General features: G+C 36.1%; 2 protein-coding genes across 2 annotated transcripts; both read right to left on the reverse strand.

The window, feature by feature from the left end:
* Positions 1–14414: 14414 nt before the first annotated feature.
* On the reverse strand, positions 14415–15301 carry LOC116125883 (uncharacterized mitochondrial protein AtMg00810-like). The gene is made up of 3 exons (XM_031411596.1): positions 15044–15301; positions 14697–14810; positions 14415–14633 (listed from the first exon to the last, which is right to left on the reverse strand). Exons 1-3 carry the CDS (start codon positions 15299–15301, stop codon positions 14415–14417), a joined length of 591 nt encoding a protein of 196 aa, XP_031267456.1.
* Positions 15302–20449: 5148 nt separating this feature from the next.
* Positions 20450–23362, reverse strand: LOC116125909 (laccase-15-like). Its single transcript, XM_031411624.1, is given in 7 exon segments — positions 20450–20696; positions 20785–21732; positions 22334–22462; positions 22564–22604; positions 22606–22806; positions 22908–23059; positions 23228–23362. Coding segments are annotated over 7 exon segments (1701 nt in total). The 5' UTR covers positions 23327–23362; the 3' UTR covers positions 20450–20565.
* Between the last annotated feature and the right edge of the window lie 1338 nt (positions 23363–24700).

Genomic DNA, 24700 nt, shown 5'->3' on the forward strand with positions numbered 1-24700 from the left:
CAATCCCTTTAGTTTGCAATGATGAATCAGCAGATGATTCTTTGCAAGGAACAGATCCTATTGCTTTAGGACTAGAAGTAGATGACAACATATATGATGAAGGTTTAGGTTCACGAGATTTAGTAGTGTTCACACCATCTTGTGTGGGCAAACGAGGAACATATATGTTTTGAATTTCACATTCTTGAGAATATTATGAAAAATCTTCTGCATCACTAAACACAAATTAATAGATTCTAAGACTTTTTAAGAACGCATGTTATAGATCCTAAATGCACAACTATTAGATGAATAACCAATGAAAACTCCTTCATCACTCCTAGAATCAAACTTACCTAAATTCTCTCTATCATTTAAAATGTAGCATTTACATCCAAACACATGAAAGCAAGTGAGATCAAGTTTCTTACTTTCCACAGCTCATAGGGAGTTTGAATAGTACCTTTTTTTAGATAAACCCTTTTGGAAATATGACATGTCGTGTTGATAACTTCGGCCCAAAGTCTTGTAGGGAGCTTTTTGGCACTAAGCATCACTCTAGCCATCTCTTGAAGCACTTTGTTTTTCCTTTCCACAACACCATTTTGTTGAGGTGCTTTTGGTGTTGAAAATTCATGGAATATGCCTTGCGCATTAGAAAAATTTGCAAAATAAGTATTCTCAAGTTCCTTTCCATGGTCACTTCTAATTCTCACAATTTTTGTAGCCTTTGAATTCTTCTCAACAAGCAACCTTTTAGCCAATTTTGGAAATGTATTGAATGAATAAGATTTCTCACGTAAAAAATCAACCAAAGCATACCTTGAAAAATCATCAACACAAACAAACACATATCTCTTACCTCCCAAACTCTTGGTTTGCACAGGACCCATTAGATCTATATGGAGCAATTCCAAAACACATGAGGTATTGAGATTAGATAAAGCTTTATGAGATATCCTGATTTGCTTACCTTGTTGACATGGACCACATACATTACCTTTTGGAAGTTCATGTTTTGGTAGTCCTTTAACCACTTCCTTCTTTGAGAGTCTCCCTAAGTCCTTGAAGTTCATGAGACCAAGTTTCTCATGCCACAAGTTTGTGGAATCTATTTTTGAGCTAAAACATGACACACGGTTAGAAAGCAAGTAACAATTGTCATTTGACCTTTATCCCTCAAGTAGAGAAACACCTTTACCATTCAAGATTTGACACTTGTCCTTTGAGAATTGAACCAAAAAATATTTGTCACAAATTTGACTATACTAATCAAATTAGCTTTCAAACCATCAACAAGTAAGACATCTTTCAAAATAGGAAAAATCAGGAAGCACAATTGACCATTTGCCAAGAATTTTACCTTTCTTTCCATCTCCATAAGTGACATGTCCACTATCAACCAATTCAAGTTCAATCAAGATAGATTTATTACCTGTCATATGACTTGAACAACCACTGTCTAGATATCAAAGATCATTTTGAAATGCAAGCAAAGAAGTATGAGATACAAAAACAGTTCACATCAGCCTTAGGTTTCCAAACTCTTTTAGAAGAGAAACCATTGTTAGCATTATGATTTACATTAGCAACAAAACTATGATTTTTAAAAACTTTCTTCAAATAAGCAATGAATCTGAAGCATTTGGGTCTGATGTGACATTTCCTATCACAAAAATGACAAATATGAATGATTTTGATACCTTCGTAACCTGTCTCACAATAGTTCCTTCAGTAGGAGTTTCAGTGGCTTTCATAAACATTGCTTGCACTAGCTTTTGATGTGCTAGCACTAGGACTGAAGCCCAAATCATATCGATCTCCGAAGGATTTTCCTTGACGAAGCACTTCATCAAGTTTAAGAGAACCTACATTCAACTTATCAATGATGGTCTTAGCCTCACTTAGTTCAGTAGTAAGAACAATCATCTTTTCAGATAAAGCTTTCTTTTGCCTCAACAAGGTAGCATTCTCAATACCAAGAGCTTGCAACCTTTTCACAACCTTTAGCCATTGGTCATACATTTTATCATATGCCTCTTGTTGCTCAACATAGATATCAACAGTGTCATCCGAAACTTCACTCTTACCATTTTCTTGGTTCACGGTGAAGGCTAAAACATTCTCATCATCACCCGAATCATCATCATCACTCTCATCATGCTCACTTTCACTCAAAGTGGCAGCCATGACTTTACCTTTCTTCTTTTTTAGTGTGTTAACACACTTTGATTGTAGGTACCAAGGGTTTGATGGTCATAAGAATTTTTCACAAAAGGTTTTTGGCCATAACCATTATTATGAGGCTTTTTCATGTTTTTCATTAAAAACTTCGCAAAATTCTTTGTAAGTAAAGCACAATTTTCATCCTCCAATAAACTTAAATCACAATCATTAGAAGGATCAGAATCAACCTCATGTTTGAGAGCCAAACCTTTGCTCGGTTTCTGTTTTTCCTAGCATTGCAGATTCAACGCATAGGTTTGGAGAGAGCTAATGAGTTCATCAATGTCCATAGCACCCACATCTCGACATTCTTCAATGGTGGTGACCTTTGACATAAACCTTCGAGGCAAAGAGCAAAGCACTTTCCTAACAAGTTTAGCATTAGAATACATTCTTCCTAAAGCAAAACATTCATTAGAAATATCACAAACTTTACCGTAAAAATCAATTATAGTCTCATCCTCTTCCATGTTCAAATTTTTGAAATCAGTCACAAGTCTTCTAAGCCTATTTCTTTTAACGATACTAGTTCCCTCATTCTTGACTGGAAGCCTATCCCAAGCATCTTTAGCAAGTTCACAATTAGCTATGCCTTTCATTTGGTTCACATTAACAGCATTTAAAAGAGCATGAAGGGCTTTAGAGTTATAATTTGCCAAAGTTATCTCATTAGCAATCCAACTAGCAACAGGTTTTGGTCCAAACACTTCATTTTCAACAATAACTGGGGCTGTCCATCCATTCACAACTGTGGACTAGACTTTTTCATCTATGGACTTAAGGAAAGCATGCATCCTAGGTCTCCATGTGTAGTAGTTAGATCCTTTTAACAGAGGTGGTCTATGAGCAGATACTCCTTCAGTAAAGAAACTCATGATGAAAAACAATTAGACAGATGCTAACATAACAAACAAAAGTGGACACACAGACGCACAACAAATCTAAAATGAAAATGCGACATAGATCTTGTTTCGTCCAATAGTCAGACACTCAGATGCACACGAAAACAACCAAAATGGGTAAAGATCAACTAAAGCAACTTATCATAACGCACTTTAATACCACTTGTTAGGGAGAGAGTTGGAGATTTAACTCACGTTAGAGAGTGTGGTTACCCATTTTAAGTGCAACGAAATATTTACCAAGTAGATTAAACATTTCCAATTTGAACACATCAAACACAAGTGCGGAAAATAAAGAACATAGTCATATACATGTTTCGGCTAAGTCCACTTTTAGCCTACATCCATGGGACCTTGTCTAGATCGAAGCAATCCACTAAGTTAAAAACACATTACAAGATATTGTTCAAAGCTGATCTAAGTTACAGTAAAAAGAACTCCCTGTTCAACTTTACACTTAGCACCACCTCTGAATCCTTAACATGTAGCAATTCCTTGGGCCTTTCTCATCCTAGGAACATACCTATGAACAGCTTGTGAGCCAACAAGCTTCAAACGCCTACGCCACGCACCAACATTAGGAAAGGAACCACGTTCCAAGAGCCATCAATAACGTGTTTGATATGGTGAGGTTTTGGCACAAATATGGAAATGAATTTGAACCTTAAGAAGGAAAATACTCTAAGAAAATTAGAGTACAATGAAACAAATATCAAAAAGGTTTTAATTCATACATGCAAGAAAGAGGTGTTATTTAATAAAGGATTTCTTGCTCAACAATGTAGTGCCTAGTCAGCCAACAAGGGACTGACGCATGTTTGTCCAAATAAAGAAAAGTTTTCCTTCTTTTTGGTTTGGACCATAAAGCAAATTGGAAAAAGTACTTTATTCCCTAGGATCACTTAAGGATGTTATGACACATGTAAAAAGGTCCTAGAAAGTGAGAGACAAAGATAAACAATATCTTTTTCACTTTATTAGACGTGCAACTCATGTTGAGTTGTAAATATTTGAATCGAGAGTGAAAACACAACCTGTTGTGCACACACACTCTAAACGAAACAAGCCAAGACTCAAGTCTCAAGTCTGACAATTAGTGCACAAACATACAGTTCATAAGTTTGACAAATATGATTTTTCCATATATTCTAAACGTCAGTGAGTTGATGTTTAGCAATGGCAAAGAAGAGGATATCTTGAACGGTAGTGTTGATTTGGCAAAAGAGACAAGTCTTGCCGGAATCTACCAGCAACTTGAATGGATCTGTGCGAAATATGTAGGAAATTTAAAGATTAATCTAGATTAATAGTGATGATGGAGCCAGGATTTTCATTCAGGAGGAATAATATCAAATTACATAAATTAAAAACTACAGAGCTATGTATATATTTGTCAAATATAGCAAATATTACATTAGTTTATTTTATTTTTTTTATTTTTTTTAAACTTGATTAAGTCAACATAAATAAATGTTTATGATTAGAATGAGTTATTTATATAACATAGATTTTAATGTAGTCTTTAATTATATTTAAAGTATTGTTTATTGAAAAATTATTCGTATCTATTGAACAACTATTATATATATGCAAAATAATAAAGCTCATATGAGATACTTAGAAATTCTACTCATGAATATTTCTTTTTGTATTATACACTTCATAATATAATAAAACCTAAATTAAATATAATAAAACTTAAATTTTCCAAAAAAAAAAAAAAAAATGTAACCAAAGCTTGGATGACAAGAATTTTAATGAAAACATTAAAAACAGGAAGAAATTTTTCAAAAACCTTGCCCCTCCTGGGCAAAGCTAGCTTTGCCTTTGATTATTAGAATATGATTAACTTATAGTTGGTGATGTTTTATTTTTGCCTGGTTTTGAGCAAGTATAAAGATCACCAGGTTGACCATTAATGGTGTTAGCATCCGAAACATTGGGAGCCCCTCCTCTTTGAAGAACTTTACTGTAAACCTCCATTATGTCTTTCTTCCACCACTCACCTGCATGTTAATTTGAGTATTAATTTGTTCAATTTCAGAAACTAATGTGCTACTTACAAATAAGTCATAATGGTACCCAATATGATCAGGGCATCGGCATGAGGCTTGGGAAAAGGATAACCAATTCCATTCTTTGGATATACAACAATGGCTCTGTGAACCATTGCTCGGGACCAATCACTATGAGCATGCCACCAAAGAGTTCCTTCTTCTGTGGAAAATATAACCTTTTAGCTAAATATATCTCCTGGTTGAATTGGGCATTGTGTGATATATTCAAGACTATTATGCAAACTAAGGGATTCTACTCAATATCAAACACACATATAATCAAATCAAGAATAGAAAGAACACGATGATTTACTGTGGTTCATTTATCCTTATAGGATAAGCTACATCCACGTTGAGCTCAAGAAAGAGATGAGCTCCCTGCACTAACTATTATCTCAAGAATCACGATTGCAAACACAGCAAATCAAGCCAACACAGAATCACCCACCTAATACAATATATCCTGTAATCAGCCCTTAGAGAAACTCACTTGGAAACTCTAATATGAGAGAACAACATCCTCACAAGAATGATTACAACCCTAATCACTCTAATCTAACTAATTACACAAAGCGTGAGTAAGAACTTTACAAACCCTCACTTCTCAATCGAATATTAAAGATAACAATGATTCTATCTCTTTCGAATGGAAACAAATGAGTTTATATATGGTTGACCTGGTGGCTGGATTGTGGCCGTTGGATCTAAAAAATAATCTGCAGTTAGGATTCATCTGATCTTTTGCATGAAACGACGTCGTTTGACTTAACCAAAACGACACTATTTTTAGGCTTCCATTTCAACAATCTCCACCTTGGAAGCACTAGAAAACATTTCCTTTGTGCAGCTTGCTCAGTCCCATTCCCTCATAGCTCCTACCACTCTAGATTATTTTACAAACAGCAAATTCAAGCAATGCTTGAATTTTGCTGGAGTGACTATCTTGGTGTCCATGTTTGCTAGGTTCTCCTCTGTAGCAACCTTCCTTAGCTCAATAACCCTTTTAGTAATTAGATCTCTCACAAAGTGGTAGTGGACATCCACATGTTTAGTTCTTTCGTGGTATACTGAGTTCTTACCCAAGTGTATAGCACTCTGGCTATCTGAGTAAACTGTTACCTTTCCACTGATTGAGTTAGCTTTTGTCCGAATTCCCTTTAGCCACAGCGCTTCCTTAAACACATCAGTCACTGCAATATACTCAGATTCAGTTGAGGAAAGGGCCATAATTGGATGCAGTTGAGACATCCAACTTATACAGTTTCCACCTAATGTCAAGAAGTAGGTTGTAGTTGATTTTCTGGTATCTTTGTCCCTTACAAAATCAGCATCTACAAAACCAACAAGATCAAGTGCATAATCCTTTTACAATATTCAAGACCAACACATAATAAACTATTTATGTGTTTTAACATCCATTTCAAAGCTATACAATGCTCCATACCGGAGTTAGACATATACCTACTTAACATAGAAATGGAAAATGCTAAATCAGGCCTAGTACTTATCATTGCATACATCAAGGACCCCACAACATTTGCATAAGGAACAGACTCCATTTTCAACACATCTGCCTCAATTTTGGGGCATTGGGATTTACTGATTATAAATTGACTTGCTAAGGGAATTGAGACCAGTTTGGCACCTGCCATGCCAAACTTTGTAACTAACTTCAGAAAGTATGATTGTTGGTGCAGCCTCAATTCACATTTTCTTCTATCCCTATTTATCACCATGCCTAGTATTTTCTTGGCTCACCCTAAGTTTTTCATGTTGAAATCAGAACTGAGTTGCTTCTTTAAATCATTAATTTGGGATTTAGACTTACTTATCAGCAGCATATCATCAACGTATAGTAGTAAGTATATAGGCATGTCATTATTCATTTTAAAGTAGAAGCAACTATCATATTGACTTTTAGTAAACCCTATACTCACTATGAATGTATCAAATCTCCTGTACCACTACCTAGGGGACTGTTTTAAGCCATATAGTGAAGCTTTTCCCAACCATTCTAACATGCATCATCACATTTCCCTCATTATCTAATATAGTGCAGGTTTTGTTTTCAAAGTGTAAGATGTAATTTCTTTCAAGCACTTGTCCTACACTAAGTAGATTTTGGTTGATTTCAGGAACAAATAACACATTGTAAATAATCTTTGTACTTGTCTGTTAGAGTAGATGCCCTAGAGCCAATCAATTATTGTAGAATTGACTCTTTGTAATAATGTTCATTAATCAATGAAAGGCATTTTATTCTATATCGCGTAAATCATTATTATTGCAATATGTATTGATATATGTCCTTAGAATGGTAGAACCGTGACGAGGGTATCAAGTGTTTCAAATCTTAACAGTGAGAACCCTATGAGCACATATGGTGGCCATTCTAGAAATGTCTGTAGCCCTAGTATTATTCTGAAGTAAGGGCACAGATAATACGGTAAGGCTATCATAGTGTTGAACGACCCTGTCAAAAGGCAGTGACTAATCTCACTTGTCAATGTTGTTTGGTGACAACCTGGTGCAACACATGGGTGCTTGCTGTNATGATTGTTGGTGCAGCCTCAGTTCACATTTTCTTCTATCCCTATTTATCACCATGCCTAGTATTTTCTTGGCTCACCCTAAGTTTTTCATGTTGAAATCAGAACTGAGTTGCTTCTTTAAATCACTAATTTGGGATTTAGACTTACTTATCAGCAACATATCATCAACGTATAGTAGTAAGTATATAGGCATGTCATTATTCATTTTAAAGTAGAAGCAACTATCATATTGACTTTTAGTAAACCCTATACTCACTATGAATGTATCAAATCTCCTGTACCACTGCCTAGGGGACTGTTTTAAGCCATATAGTGATTTTTTAAGGAGACATGCATGGTCTGGAGCCTTAGGTTCAACAAAAACCATTGGTTGACTCATATAAATTTGTTCCTCTAGGTTTCCATGTAAAAAGGCAATGGTGACATCCATCTGCTCAAGTTCCAAGTCATGGTGAGCTACAACTGATAACATCATTTTGATTGTCTTGTATTTAACCACAAGGGAAAAGACTTCATTGAATTCTATACCCTCCCTTTGGGTATACCCCTTTGCAACAAGTCTAGCTTTATACCTAGGGTGATCAGCTATAGAAATACCATCTTTTAGTTTGAAGAGTCACTTACATTGAGTTAGTTTCTGGTCTCTTGGTTTTGGAACCAAGGACCACGTGTCATTTACCTTTAAGGACTACATTTCCTCCTCCATGGCTTCTTTCCATTTGTCCTTAACTTTGGACTTCATAACCTCTCGGTAAGTCTCAGGTTCAGACCTTAGAACTTCTGTACCTGCAAGAAGAGCAGTATAAATTAATTCAACATATGAATATCTTGAAGGTGGTCTTACCTCTCTCCTTGTTCTGTCTCTGGCCAACTGATAATTCATCAGTTCATCCTGTTGTGGTTCCAGGAACTCTTCAACTTTATTATCTACAACTTGATTAGTTTCACCAAGTTCTGCTTCACCTCTAGGTTGCTGTTGCACTTGCACTTGAGGTGGATCAGGTTGCTAAGCTGTAGGCTCCACCTCAATTTGAGTAGCATTAGGTTGAACAGTTTCACTTTCTGTATTCTTGGATGTGCCTGCATCAAGGTTAGCTTCTTTGCCAGGGAAGACTCTTTCATTGAAAACTACATCCCTGCTTACTATGATTCGACCCTTGGAGACTCTCTATCCCACAACCTATACCCTTTTGTGCCCTCTTGATATCCTAGGAACACACATTTAGTGGATCTAGGTTCTAGTTTGCCTCTCTGTGTATGAGCATAGGTTGTACATCCAAACACTCTGAGGTGGCCTAACTCTAGTTTTCTCCTAGACCACCTCCCTTCAGGATAGACTAATCTTATGGCTGTAGAAGGACTCTTATTTACTAGGTAAGCAGCCATAGTGAGTACCTCTCCCCATAAGGTTTTTGGAAGGTTTGAGGTGATCAATAAACACCTAACTTTGTCTAATAGGTTCCTACTCATTCTCTCAGCTACCCCATTTTGCTGAGGTGCGTTTCTCACTGTTTTATGCCTTAAGACCCCCTGTTCACTACAAAATATGTCAAACTCCAGGTTACAGAACTCAAGCCCATTGTCAATTCTCACGGCCTTAACCCTTCTACCAACCTAGTTTTCAACTAGCACCTTCTAATCTTTAAACCTAGCTAAGGCTTGATCCTTTGACTTTAGTAGGTAGACCCATACTTTCCTACTGTAATCGTCTACAATAGAGAGGAAATAACTGTTTCCTCCATGTGATTTTACTATTTTAGGTCCCCATAAGTCAGAATGTAAGTAATCAAGGCAATTAGTAGCTAAGTGAGTTACTTTAGGGAAGTTGTTTCTATGCTGTTTACCTAGGACATATTTCTCACAAAATTCTAAGGTAGTGACAGTGTCTTTCCCAAACTTCCCTTGTCAATTTAGAACATCCATCCCCCTTTGACTCATATGACCCATCCTCAAATGCCACTTTTCAGTCACAGATAAATTTGAAGAAACAAGTGCAGTATTGTTACATTCAAAATAGAAGCCTCCATAGAGAATATAGAGGCCATTTATCTTTTCTCTTGTTCAGATTAGCTTTTCATTTTTCTAGACATTTAACCACCCATTGTCAGCCCTATAGCAGCGTCCTACTTTATCTAGGGTACCTAAGGATATGAGGTTTCTCATAAGATCAAGGATGCACCTGACTTTGGTTAGTCTAATCAATTTTCCCCCACTTAACCTAAGTGTTATGCTGACCATTCCTTTAACCCTACAGGCTTGATTATTTCCCATGAATACTGTCTCATGATCAAAAGTTTCAAATTCTTGAAACGAACTCCTATTTGGGCTCATATGGAAAGTGCATCCAGAATCTAACACCCATTCCTTAGCAGTGTCAGATGTTGACATTGTAAGGACTTCTGGTTCATCTATCAGGTTATTAGTGGTAGCCAAATTTTTCTCAGTGTTTCCTAATTTATGTTTCTTCTTCCAATCAAAACAGTTTTTCTTTAAATGACCTGTTTTGTTATAGTAAAAACACTTCGTTGTTTCAGTCTTAGCCTTACTATTTCCTTTCCATTTCTTCTTATTCTTACCCCCTTGGATATGCTGGTTTCGTTTACTAGATTGGCCGGATTCTATTCTACCCTTTACAAACAGTGTGCTGTTATTTCTCTTAAGGGTTTTAAGCTCTAACTCCCTAGCCTTAAGACCAGAAACAATTAGATCTACACTAGGTACAGTACCCGAGTACTGTAGGGCACTCTTGACTACTTGGTAGTCTTCCGTTAGTAAGTTTAACAGTATCATGGCAAGGCTGGTATCTCCCAACTCTTGGTCTGTGCCTTTCAAGATCAGAGTCATTTTTAAAAAATCATCCAAAATTTCCTCAATTGATTTAGAGTTATCCATTTTATACGAAAATAAAGCTCCCTTTAAAAATGAAAGATTTGGTGCAGACTATAAATCATATAAAGATTCAAGCTTACCCCATAATCTGAGATGAGTTTCGAATCCATCTACCTTTCGATGCACGTTGTCCGAGAGGTTCATCACAATCAGGTTGTAGGCCTCTTTGTCAATCTCCTCCTTCTCCCTTAATTTGTCCTCTGGCCACTTCTTGGGGTCCCTTTCCAATGCAATTGTGACCTTGTTGTGTGAAATGAGGGCTTTCATCTTCTTCTTCTAGCTTTTGAAATCTATCTTTCCATATATTGGTTGATCTCCAACCGCGTGGTGGTTGTAGTGTTCATTGTGGGGTTAATTTCAAAAAGCCCCAATTTGTAAACCCTAGATTTTTTTTTTTCTTTTTTTTGCCCTAACCTTTATACGAATTCTGGAACCCTAGAATTTTTTTTTTCAAGATTTGTCAAGATTGACAAATATCACTCAAATCTCGAAACCTTAGTTCTATAGGAAGACTCAGAGAACTCAATTTTTAGAAATCCCCAAATTTCCTGAACCCTAGTTTTCAAGAATCGTCTTCTATCGGGACACTAAGACTTAGTAATCTAATCTAGACTCCAGAAGCAGCTCTGATACCACTGTTATACAAACTAAGGGATTCTACTCAATATCAAACACACACACAATCAAATCAAGAACAGAAAGAACATGGTGATTTACCGTGGTTCACTTATCCTTATAGGATAAGCTACATCCATGTTGAGCTCAGGAAAGAGATGAGCTTGCTGCACTAACTATTATCTCAAGAATCACGATTACAAACACAGCAAATCAAGCCAACACAGAATCACCCACCCTGATACAATATATCCCGTAATCAGCCCTTAGAGAAACTCACCTAGAAAATCTATTTGAGTGAACAACACGCTCACAAGAATGATTACACCCCTAATCACTCTAATCTAACTGATTACACAAAGCGTGAGTAAGAACTTTACAAACCCTAACTTCTCAATCGAATATCGAAGATAACAGTGATTCTATCTCTTTCGAATGGAAACAAATGAGCTTATATATGGTTGACCTGGTGGCTAGATTGTGGCCGTTGGATCTGAAGAATAATCTACGGTCAGGATTCATCTGATCTTTTGCATGAAACGACGTCGTTCGACTTAACCAAAACGACACTGTTTTCAGGCTTCCACTTCAACAAGGACCATATGACCATGGATATTTTGGCTGTTTCATGCCAAGCCTGCAAAATTAATCTTATCTTATTATTATTATTATCGTCACTAGATGCATGGACGGACATAGAATTTGATGTTAGAGGGGGTAAGTTCAAAATAAAATAAATATAAAATTTATAATAAAATAATCATCGAGGGGTCAAAATATATCCAATTGGCAAAATAAATTATATTTGATAAAGTCGACATAAAATATATTTAATTAATAAAAAGCTTATCTTCTTAAACAAACAAAACATTATTTGTTTAATAAAACATGAAAAACAAGGTAGTTCTACTTTAAGATAGGTGGGATCAATTTGCAAAGTAAATTACAACAAATAAAAAAAAAAAAAAATGTGAGATAAATACGGAAAAAGTTAATAAAAATAATTTTTTTGAGTAGGGTCACCAGCCCCCACTCGCCCTTATGAAAAAAAGTTACTTGGTTCTGTCCCTGATTAAATGCCTGCTTTTATCTTAAAAAAATGTAATTGATAAAACTTTGCAATTCTCTATGATCAAAATTTGTACAAATAAATACACAAGAAAGAGCTATAGGCTCCAGGAAATTGTCCATTTACGGTCAAGATATTCTTTTTGCTGCAAAGCCTTGTGTATGGAGTTTCTTCAACCTGCACGTGAGTAATATATATAGTATTATTTTGGAAATAAAATGCGTAAATATATATTTTATACTTACCACAAAAGTGTAACGAGCACCAGCTTCACAATGGAGGAAATTGCTCAGTAATGCAAAGGCTAAAAGTTTTAAGACTGAAAGTTTCTTGATGAGGGACATTTTTTAAGTAATGACTTTTCTTGTCTTCGCTATGATGCAAAGATGAGAGCTCTTTCAGCATTTATAGAGGTTTTTATTAAAGACTGAAAAGGACCAAAGGTTTAAAAGTTTCTTTTCTGCAAATAAAGTTTCATTAATTAGGATTATGTGATAGGTACCAGAGTGATTTTGACATATTGAGAGCATTATTTTCAATAATTTATATATTTTTTTAATTTAGTTGTAACTCGTGTTTTTAGATAAATTTTGAAGATATGAAGAAAAATTAATTAAATGAAAATTAAAAGATAATAATATTCCCGTAACCACATTAATGGGTTTGAGTTAAATTTTGTAGTTCATATTCCCTTTTTAATTAAAATTAATTGGGTTGTATTTTGAAAAAAGAACTTCGATATTTGATAAGGTTATTCTCAATTAGAGTATTGTATTTTAAAAACCCTAAATGTTTGTTTATTAATAAAATAATATCAATTGAACCATAAATGTGTCCGTTTATTAATACAAATGAAATTTGTATACTTTTGTCTTTATTTTTTTTATTTTTTTTTTGTATTTGATATTCTAGAATATGTATAATATTTGATATTTGAGAAAATGGTTTCATAGATTCTAACAATAAATTTATACATAAATCCTCTCATATGCGCGCTTCCAAAAATTTTGACCTATCAGCCAATAGTAAAGAATTATTTATTATTTTTATTTTTGTGGTTTATGAAGTCCAAATGCAAACATCATGAATTTTTGAATGCACGGAAGCAATTGAATTGAATTAGTTAGTGGGAAGGAGGTTTAATTCAATCGTACATTTCTGTTTCGTCAAGAATAGATGATTATCGTATTTAGTCAAATTGATTCTGCTTCTTTCTTTTATTTTACGATACTTGTTCTTTCACCGACACTCTTTCTTAATTAATGGTTAATAAATACATTGTTAATATGCAAACTTTCTGATAACATTTGTGAAATAATCAGTTTAATTCAATATAACTTTACGGTGATAATGACTTCTACTGATATATTTTATGCTCTAATGAGACTTAAATCTAATTAGATTTAAAACACTGTCACATGTTTGAATTTCGAGAAGATAACAATGAAAGAGATTGAGTAAAAGAAAGATATATCATCGTGTATAGAGTATCTTATCAGTACTTTATTATGAGTAACTTGCTCGTCCAACAGGTAGTTATCAAACCTTAAAATACAATTAATACATAATTATAATCTCCATGAAAATGGCAAAAGATTGCTTTATTTCTTTATCAAAAAATAAATTGCTACAAGTTTCAACGCCGAATTTTAATGTAATTTATTGCCTAAAGGTGAAATCACAACATTATTGACGACATACAAATGCAATACAATTTACCAGTGGCCCAAGCTGTTGGTTTTATGAGCATGAATGTGGTCTTACGGGAGAGAAAAGGATGATGAACAAGGGAGAGAAAAGAGTAGTTATATTTGCATTACTGTAAATTGAAAGTTACAGTAGAACTTTATACACATACAGAAACTATTGCACCTAACCATTAAACATATTTTACTCCAAAATATCATCCTAACCATACATTCTTAGCAACTCTGATTACATCACATTAATTTGATACAAGGTTAACAACCAAATACATGCTGAATTCACCAAAATACATCACTTCAGCATGCCTACAGATCAACTACGTGTAACTGCTCTAGACTAGCTTCCAAACTTCAAACTTTTTCTTTTGCCGCCAGAACACTGCTCCAATTTAATCCAAAATATTGTTTCAAGCAAAATATCACTCCTTTGAACACTCCTCCTTGATATTTTTGCTTGAGACACCAAATTTAAGCTTCATGTCTTCAAACTTGGACTTACATAGGGACTTAGTAAATATGTCAACCAATTGCATTTCCCCCTTACAGTGTGTCAATCTGATTTCTCCGGATTGCTCAGCCTCCCTCACTGCATGAAACTTGATTTTTATGTGCTTGGTTCGACCATGCATGACTGGATTCTTTGCCATAGCAACAGCAGATTGATTATAATAGAAAATTTCAGTAGGCTCACACTATTTTACCTCCATATCAGCTAGCAAATTTCTCAACCAAATAGCTTCATTTACTGTAGCTGCAGCTAATATGCATTCAGCCTCTGCAGTGGATTGTGTCACTACTTCTTGCTTCTTGGAAGACTAACAAAATGCACCATAATTCAGTAGGAATACATACCTTGATGTGCTTCACATGTCATCACAGGAGCCTCCCCAATCACTGTCTACATACCCTATCAATATGAAATTTTCAGATTCCCTGAACCAGATTCCATGATTTACAGTTCCTCTAATGAATCTGAGCACCCTCTTGGCTGCTTTAAGGTGCTCCTCACTTGGTTTGCTCATAAATCTTCATAAGAGACTTATTGTACGAGATCAGGCCTTGTTGCTGTTAAATATAACAAGATCCCAATCATTCTCCTATAATCTGTTTCATCCACCGAGGCTGCTCCATCATCTTTGCATAGCCTTTGATTTTGCACCAAAGGTGTGGCAACCGACTTGCATTCATCCATTCCAAATTTCTTAAGCATCTCATTAACGTATCTCCTTTGACAAATGAAAATGCCATCTTGAGATTGATGGATTTCCATTATAAGGAAGTAAGTCATCACTCCCAAATCAGTCATCTCGAACTCTTAGGGCATTGCTTTCTTGAACTCTTCAACCTGAATTGCATTTTTTCCTGTCACCAACAAGTTATCCACATACAAGAAAACCATAATCACATCTTCATTGGCCTTTTTTACATACAAAGTATGCTCATTGGGGCTTCTTGCATAACCTAGGTTGACTAGGTAGTCATTAATTCTGCTGTAACAAGCTCTTAGAGCTTGTTTCAGGCCATATAAGACCTTCCTCAGTAAGTACACCTGGTCTTCTTTCCCCTTGACTTCATGTCCGTTAGGTTGTTCAACAAATATCTCCTCATCCAACCAACCATTTAAGAAAGCTGACTTGACATCCATTTGATACACTTTCCTCTTGGTAGGCCTGTCCACAAGTTCCCATGTTCCATTCTTTTTTATCATGGACAACTCCTCCTGCATAGAAAGTCTCCATTCCTTTAACTTAGTTGCTTCATGATAAGATACTAGTTCAAGCAATGCAACATTGCATCTCCCATAAATCTCAGCAAGAGGTTTGGTTCCTCTAACTGAAATTTCTTCTTCTGTTTCAGAATCTGCCCCATCAGTTTGGTCAGCAACTTGTTCTCCTTGCTGTGGCCGTGGATCAACTTGAATTTTCTTCTCTTCCCAATTCCACAATGACCTCTCATCAACCTTTACATCCCTTAAAACAACTACCTTTTTTGACTCTGGAATGAAGATCCTGTAAGCCTTGGATTGGAGGTTGTAACCTACCAGAATTCCAGCCCTTGCTTTGTCATCAAGCTTTAATCTTTTGATCGCTGGTATGAGCACATAACATACACTTCCAAAGACTCTTAGCTGTTCCACTTGAGGCTTCACTCCATACCATGCTTCAAATAGAGTTTGATCCTTTAAAGCTTTGGTTGGAAGCCTATTCAGCAAATACACACTAGTATTGATAGATTCTGCCCATAAAGCCTTCGGTAACTCTTTTTCAGTCAGCAAACACCTGGACATCTCCATTACTGTCCTATTTTTCCTCTCAATCACTCCATTTTGTTGAGGAGCATAGGGACAACTAAATTGATGCCATATTCCAACCTCCCTACATGTTGATTCAAACTCATTTGAGGTGTATTCACCTCCATTATCACTTCTCACATCCTTGATCTTTACTCCAACTTGGTTTTCAACTTCAGCTTTGAACCTCCTAAACACAGTAGCAACTTCTCCTTTTTGCTTTAGGAAGTACACCCAAGTCATTCTTGAATGATCATCAATAAACAAGATGAAAAGCTGGATCCATTCAAGGATGTGGTCTGCATTAGTCCACACACATCAGTGTGCACCAATTGGAGCTTTCCAGTAGCTCTCCAGGCCTGGTTTGTAGGGAAGGCTGGTCTGCTAAGCTTCCCTATCTGGCATACTCTACATAAGCTCTCTTTCTCTTCCATTTCGGGTAAGGTATGTACTATCCCTTTAAGCTTCATTTGCTTAAGTCCAACATAATGGTAATGACCATATCTTTTATGCCATAGGTCTGTATCATCTGAATTTACTATCATAGCATGAAACTCTGGTTTTTTGAGTTCAACCGGGAAGCTTTTCCCAACCATTCTAACATGCATCATCACATTTCCCTCATTATCTAATATAGTGCAGGTTTTGTTTTCAAAGTGTAAGATGTAATTTCTTTCAAGCATTTGTCCTACACTAAGTAGATTTTGGTTGATTTCAGGAACAAATAACACATTGTAAATAATCTTTGTACTTGTCTGTTAGAGTAGATGCCCTAGAGCCAATCAATTATTGTAGAATTGACTCTTTGTAATAATGTTCATTAATCAATGAAAGGCATTTTATTCTATATCGTGTAAATCATTATTATTGTAATATGTATTGATATATGTCCTTAGAATGGTAGAACCGTGACGAGGGTATCAAGTGTTTCAAATCTTAACAGTGAGAACCCTATGAGCACATATGGTGGCCATTCTAGAAATGTTTGTAGCCCTAGTATTATTCTGAAGTAAGGGCACAGATAATACGGTAAGGCTATCATAGTGTTGAACGACCCTGTCGAAAGGCAGTGACTGATCTCACTTGTCAATGTTGTTTGGTGACAACCTGGTGCAACACATGGGTGCTTGCTGTAGGCGGATATACCGCAGCAAGTTCACTAGACTGACCCACCAGAGGATTCCATATAGATGGTAACCCCAGTGTCTATGGAACAAATCCTTTAACGGATGGTGGTGCATGTGATCCTTAGACTTGAGATCACCGGAGTGCCTTGTGCCGATTGGTGCAGTTTGACACTAGCCTAACGCAGTTCTATTCAGAGCTATCAATACAGTGGTGATTGGCTACATCAAGGAGTGTATCAAGACTATGGTGGATTGACAGAGGATTCATCACTCCTGGGTACGGGAGAAGTTATCTCACGGCGCAATTCAGTAAATGGCAATGACACTAAAACTGTGGCCACAGTGAGATTGAGTTATTGCTCTATCTAGTTTATAATACAGGTCATTGGTCCAGAAACTGAATACATAATATTGTGAGTAACCAAAGGTTGACACTATTTCTATGCCTTCGTCTCGTCGAGATAACGTATGATGAAAGGATCGAATTGTATAGTAACCATATCATTGATAGGTAGCTACTTTGCTGAATCCGAATCTATCGGGTGGCCATGATGCCTTGCTAGGGGCCAATCTTAGTCTGTGTATTAGTGAGACGATTAATTGGTGTTAATCGCAATACTATACACTGTCAGTATGATGAGGAGCCTATGGGTCACACACATAGAATATAATTTAAGACTCAAGAAGAAAGAAGGACGTTTTCATCTTTTTAGACGAAATGGTATTTTGATAATTTCACAGAGCAATTAAATTTGCTGAGGTCGTAGCCTTTATTTAATTTATTATTATTGTTAAATGTTAATATATATATTAAATATATATTAATTGATTTTAATTGAAGATAATGATGAATTAAAATAAAATATCTAATTAGGAGTGTTTGGTAACATGGGGTGTTTGGGTTGGAGCACAAGCCTATTCCATATGGGAATAGGGCAACTTAAGTTTTAATATAAAAGAAAAAGTGTAGAGATTTTTCTTAAGGTTTTTCATTTCACTTACTTGATTAAAATATTGAAAACTTCCAGCCCCTTAAACACTTTCCCACGGCAGATTCATTTTTGCCCAAAATCAATTCATTTTGATTTTTTCTTCTTGATTCTTAAGGCTAAGGAGGATCTAGCAAATCCCTCTTTAGTTCTTTGTGATTGTCTTCGTGTGGACTTCATTGGCTCAATCCTACACTTGGGTCGGTAGCAAAACGTTCAAAGACAAAGTTGGAGGAGCCTTCAAACGTGCGTAAGGTTTCTAAACTCGTGATTAATATTTCTACAGATTTTTATTTTAATATAAACTGTAAAATTGTACCTTTGATCTTGGCTCAATGGAACGATCCTTGTTATTATGATTTTGTTTTCCGTTGTGTATATGGACTGTTTCCTAACACTGTCATGGTCTACACAGCCACATCTTCCCTGCCTTTAACTTTCACAAGTTCACCATGTCCCACCTTTACACTTGACTGGTATGCTTGATCCAGCTTCACAAAATTCTCCAGATCAGGCGTCATGTGGTTTGTACATCCCCTATCAATCAGCCAAGTTCTAGCATTAAATTGAACAACGTAGTAGGATGCCACAAATAGCTGCTGAGATTCTGAATTTCGTTGCATATCTTCAGCAGTCTGTGCTTGCTGTGCAGGCTGCTATTATTTATTTTTGCATACTTTTTCAATATGGCCTAGCTACTTGCATGCCCTGCATTGAACATTTGGTCTGAACCATCACTTGTACTCAGCATGGTTCTTCTTTTTGCAGTGGGAACATGGTGCAAAACTCCTGAAACTTGCTGGTTTGTTCCACTGATTGTTTACTCTCTCCTTTCCTCTTTTCTCTCCTGTAAACTTCTTGTTTCCTCCTTGAGTTGGCTTGCTCTTCTGCTGGACAATCAATGTAGCTTCACCACTGTCCTCCTACTTCAGTTTTCTTCTTTGCACTTGAGCTTGAAGAGCATGGACAAGTTCGGTTAAGGTGATTTGAGATAAGTCTTTGGAATCCTCCAAAGAAGAGATTTTTGATTCAAACCTTTCGGGTAGGCTTACTAACACCTTTTCAACAATTCTTTTATTACTTATCTCTTCTCCTAACAATCTTATCTTGTTAACCACGTTCATTAATCTATCTACATACTCTTTAACCACTTCAGCCTCTTGCATTTTCAGTGTCTCAAACTCTCTCCTTAGGTTCAAGACTTGCATGTTTCTGGTTTGGGTGTTTCCTCCAAATTCTTCCTTAAGCTTGTCCCAAGCTTGCTTTGCTATCTCACAAGCCATTATCCTTGTGAAAACTTGATCGGTGACTGCAACATGTAAATGGGACAGGGCTCTTGGAGCTTTTGCAGTCTTCTCTTCATGGAGTCTTATCTGGTTCAGGTTTGGGTTTGGTCCCAATTGTGGTGGCTGTTTCTCTTCCTGTACATACTGCCATAAACTCTAACCTCTCAAGTAAGCCTTCATCTTAACAGTCCACATATGGTACTGTTCCCCATTGAAGGTTGTAGGCAAGAGTGAGGCTGAACTTGTTGCCATGAAGCCTGTTTTCGGTGAGGTAAGGACTGACAAAGAGTGTGCAAAGCTAGAGGTTTTGCAGGCCCCTTAAGATCAGGGTATTGCTCTGATACCACTTGTTGGTTTTATGAGCATGAATGTGGTCTTACGGGAGAGAAAAAGATGATGAACAAGGGAGAGAAAAGAGTAGTCATATTTGCATTACTGTAAACTGAAAATTACAGCAGAACTTTATACACACACAGACACTATTGCACCTAACCATTAAACATATTTTACTCCAAAATATCATCCTAACCATACGATTCTTAGCAACTCTGATTACATCACATTAATTTGATACAAAGTTGACAACCACATACATGCTAAATTCACCAAAATACATCACTTCAGCATGCCTACAGATTAACTACGTGAACTGCTCCAGACCAGCTTCCAAACTTCAAACTTTTTCTTTTGCCGCTAGAACACAGCTCCAGTTTAATCCAAAATATTGCTTCAAACAAAGTATCACTCCTTTGAACACAAGCGACCAATCAAATACATATTTTAAAGACTGGCAAAGAAGAATTACTTTCAACAATTCAAGAAATTAGAATAATGAAACCAAAAAATCAAATCGTCGATGCATTTGCTACTGTTTAATTTCAACACGGTGGCATATCGGGTGGTGGAGGCAACATTTTTCCTTTTGGGCCCTCACCATTTTTGATAATGAATGCCATCTCCATTCCCCATGAAAAATGACGCTCTAGATGGCAGTGCATGAACCACACTCCTGTAATAGATAAAGGAGAGAACGAATTTTGTTAATAAAATAAAACTAGCAAAAATCCTAAGAAATAACAAAAATTTTATGCACATACCAGGGTTGATTGCCTTAAATCTTATGGCAGCCCAGCCATTCTTGGGGACAGCAATGGTGTTTTGAAGAGGAGGGTCAACAAGATTATATTTCAAAGGATCTTTTTCTTTGTCATAGTTCCCAAATCCCCAACCCACAACATAGAAACTGTACCCATGTAAATGCATGGGATGATCCGTCCCTGCAAGCAAATTTGTGCCTTGAAAAACAAGCTCCACCGTCGTATTGTACTCAAGAACCTTCACTTTAGTAGCTTGCTCGGGAGTCTCCAAGTACGAAGGAAAAGAATCAGCCGTGAAATCAAAAAATTGCGGCGGTTTGCTAGGGAATTTGTCACTGTAAACATTGCTAATGTTCAAATAATAAGCCTTTAAAATGTCAATGGAAGGCGACACAAAGCTTATGTTGTTAACGCTAGCCGAAAGCCTCGTTCTGTTAGGCCCCTAGCACGCATTACCCTCGATGCACGGCAATGTGTTGACAGAAACTGTGAAAAATAAATTGGTGCTCACGTTTAACGGGACATTAATGGGATGATTTTCATCGGCTAAGGATTTGAGCCTCCCTGTGAAATTAACTGAAGCACTTGTGTCATTGTAATAAGGGAGATATGGTAAAGGAGATGGTGATGATGGAGTGTATTTTCCATTGTATTGTAAAATGGCCGTGGTGGTTGTGTTATCGTATTCAACTCCATCGGCGCTCGAATAAACTCTGGCGGCCATGTAATAATGGTCGAGTGGCTGGTTGGCTTCGAGCAAAACGTCAATGGTTTGGCCTGGTGAGATTGTGATATAGTCAACTTTTAACGGTTTTGTATAGCTGCCGTCTGTTCCCACAACTGTGAGTTGATGATTCTTGATGGCGAAGAACAGAATGTCACCAACTGCGGCATTGACTAGGCGGAGGATGTAAGTTTTTCCATAGTTCACCATTAACTTGAACGTGTCTGTAATAAAACGATTAATTGGATTTGTAGTAAATAATTTGCCGACAATTAAATGAATTAATGGATGATTAGCCTACTGATTTGACAATTGGAAAGAAAATGACCATCTCTTCAAAATTGTACCTAATTAATGATGTGACCAAGCACTATTTACCTTAGCGAAAAGGATTCTCTAGGCTTATATTCTTTGAATAGACAGGTTTAATTTTAATTCATCTTTTATAAAAACAATAATACTATACTCACGAAACAACTTATAACTTCACCTTTATTAAAATTATATATGGTACATGTACTATATTTATAATATCTGTACTATATTTTATATTTATAAAGGTGAATAAAACGATTAATAAGTTCATGAGTAAGCATAACATTATTGTTAGAAAAATTAAGAATTCTTTCCTTTCCTGATTAAGCACGTGATTAGACTCATTAGTGTAATTTGAATCATACTTATGAATATACTTAATCTCATCCGAAGAGTAAACTCATTACGTTAAGTTCCTCCTTGTTTAGATTCATCATTCTTTTTTAACTTAATAAAATTTTCTTTATACTGTTGAAATTCTCCCTAAAAAAAGTGTACTGTGAATTATACCTGATTTTGAACAAGGATATAGATCACCAGGCTGACCATTAATGGTGTAAGCATCAGAAATATTGGGATCAGTTCCTGACTGAAGAAATTCATTGTAAACCTCCACTATGTCTCGCTTCCACCACTCGCCTGCAATTTCATAATTTTTGTTCAAAATTATGTGACCAAATTACACTCATAATCTCCAAATTAATAGAAAGGAACGGTAGAAACTCGTGTTATATACATACCAAATACAATCGGCACATCAGCATGAGGCTTGGGAAAAGGATAGTTTCCTGTTCTTTGGATAGACGACAATGGCTCCATGAACTGTCGCTCGCGACCAGTCGCTGTGTGCATGCCACCATATAGTTCCTTCTTCAGTGGAAAAAATAACCTTTTGGCTAAATTTTTGTCCTGGTCGAATAGGGCACTGTGTGATGAACTCGGGGCCATCTGACCACAGATATCTTGGCTGTTTCACTCCATGCCTGCAAAAGTTAATGGTTTATATATGTGAATAAAATTGTAATAATTGAGGATTTACGGAACATTAAATCGATATAATTAAGAATAAGAGAATAACTAATACCAATGAATTGTGATGTTATAGTGTGCCTTGTTATAAACGTCCACAATAATTGTCTCTCCCTTGTTGACATAGAGAGTTGGTCCAGGGAATTGCCCATTCACCGTCAAGATCGTTTTTGTGCTGCAAAGCTTTGTGTATTCAGTGTCTTGAACCTGCAATTGATCGAACTCGATTAGTTTTTATATATAGAATTAATGTTCTATCAAAACTTCATCTAATTAATTGTATCATGTGTAAATAATGTACATATATGAAATTAAGTTATCATGAAGATAAGACCATTAAGATGAAGTAATTAAATCTATAAATGTAATACTTACAATAAAAGTGTGACGAACCACAGCTTGACAATAGAGGAAGCTACTAAATAATAGAAATTCTAAGATTTGGAAGACTGAAAGTTTCATGATCGACAACATTTTTCTCTTAATGTATATCTTAAACTCAATACAACTCAGATTTGAAGAATGAAGATAAGATGAAAACTGTTTCAATATTTATACAGGCATCAAGGGGTAACAGGACCAAATTAAGTTAGGCCAGAATATTCTACTTCTGATGACTTCTGGGTATATAAATTTCAACTTTGTAACAAGCTCCTCGCCCAGTCAAATTCAGCTATTCCTTACTAAAATCCAACAGGCGAAGACGTGATTATCACAGAAACAAATTCAATAATAGCAAATTCTTGGCAATTTCATCGACAGATATTAAGAACTATATTTCATATTCTACAGTTAATAAAGGTCAGGAAAGCTGCTACCAAGTACATTGAAAAAAAAAAAAAAAAGAGTGGAAATATTTGAAGAGAAATAAAGAGTTTTAATCTAAATTCACAAGTTATTCCTCATTTTTCAAAACTGAAACCTAAACCTAATTTTGAATTATTCTCTTAATTATTAGCAAGGGGATCTCCATAACACTTGTTCAAATCAAGTGTTTATGACTCAAGAATAATTTTTCATTGATCACGAGACTAAACTTTCACTAATTAATTAATTAATTAAATTAATCAGTTAAATATTCTCTACTATATAATAGCCGGACAGCCTTAACATCAAATTCATGAAGGTAGCCACTAAAGNTTTTTTTTTGCTCTTTCCTTTCTACAAATCTTGTATTTAAATCCCCTCAAATTATGAAAAACAGGTTACAAAATTTTCACATAATTTACATTGTAAACTCTCACTGCAAATACAAAACAGTGGACATAGGCGTCAAAGTTTACCTCACCAAACCACTTTAAAAACTCTCATTGTCTTTTAATTTATTGCATCTTCATACTTTCATCGCTGATGATCTTTAATCACACTCACATCCATTTTGGTTTCAACAGGGTCAATCAAAATTCTTTGTTAGATTCAGATTTCTGTATCAACATTTTGGCGTTAGAAGGAGTGCTCCATCAACATCTCAGGTATTCTAGCAAACAATCACAACAACCAACCCAATCTAGGCCCACAGGGTGTACACTAGGTCACAGACTAGCATCGAAAACCTTGAAAATGTGGACCACTAGGAAGTGCAACAAGACGTTGTTAGACACCAGCTGCCTATGCCACCAACTCAACACGTCACAAACCACCAGGGGGCAGGGACTTCAAACCCTGAGAACAGCCAGCTGGTGGAGAAGATCAAAACAATGGTTGCATAGGCGGTGCAACAAAATGTGGCTGAGCTAAGGAACCAACTGCCCAGAATCTCAACCAGCCATGCTTTACCAATGCCAACCCAACAGGTGTGAATTCTGCGGGTGGACGATCCGCTTCGTCAGCATAAGTGGGTGACCAACA

This window comes from Pistacia vera, unplaced genomic scaffold (genome assembly GCF_008641045.1).
Source record: "Pistacia vera cultivar Batoury unplaced genomic scaffold, PisVer_v2 Contig173, whole genome shotgun sequence".
Lineage (NCBI taxonomy): Eukaryota > Viridiplantae > Streptophyta > Magnoliopsida > Sapindales > Anacardiaceae > Pistacia > Pistacia vera.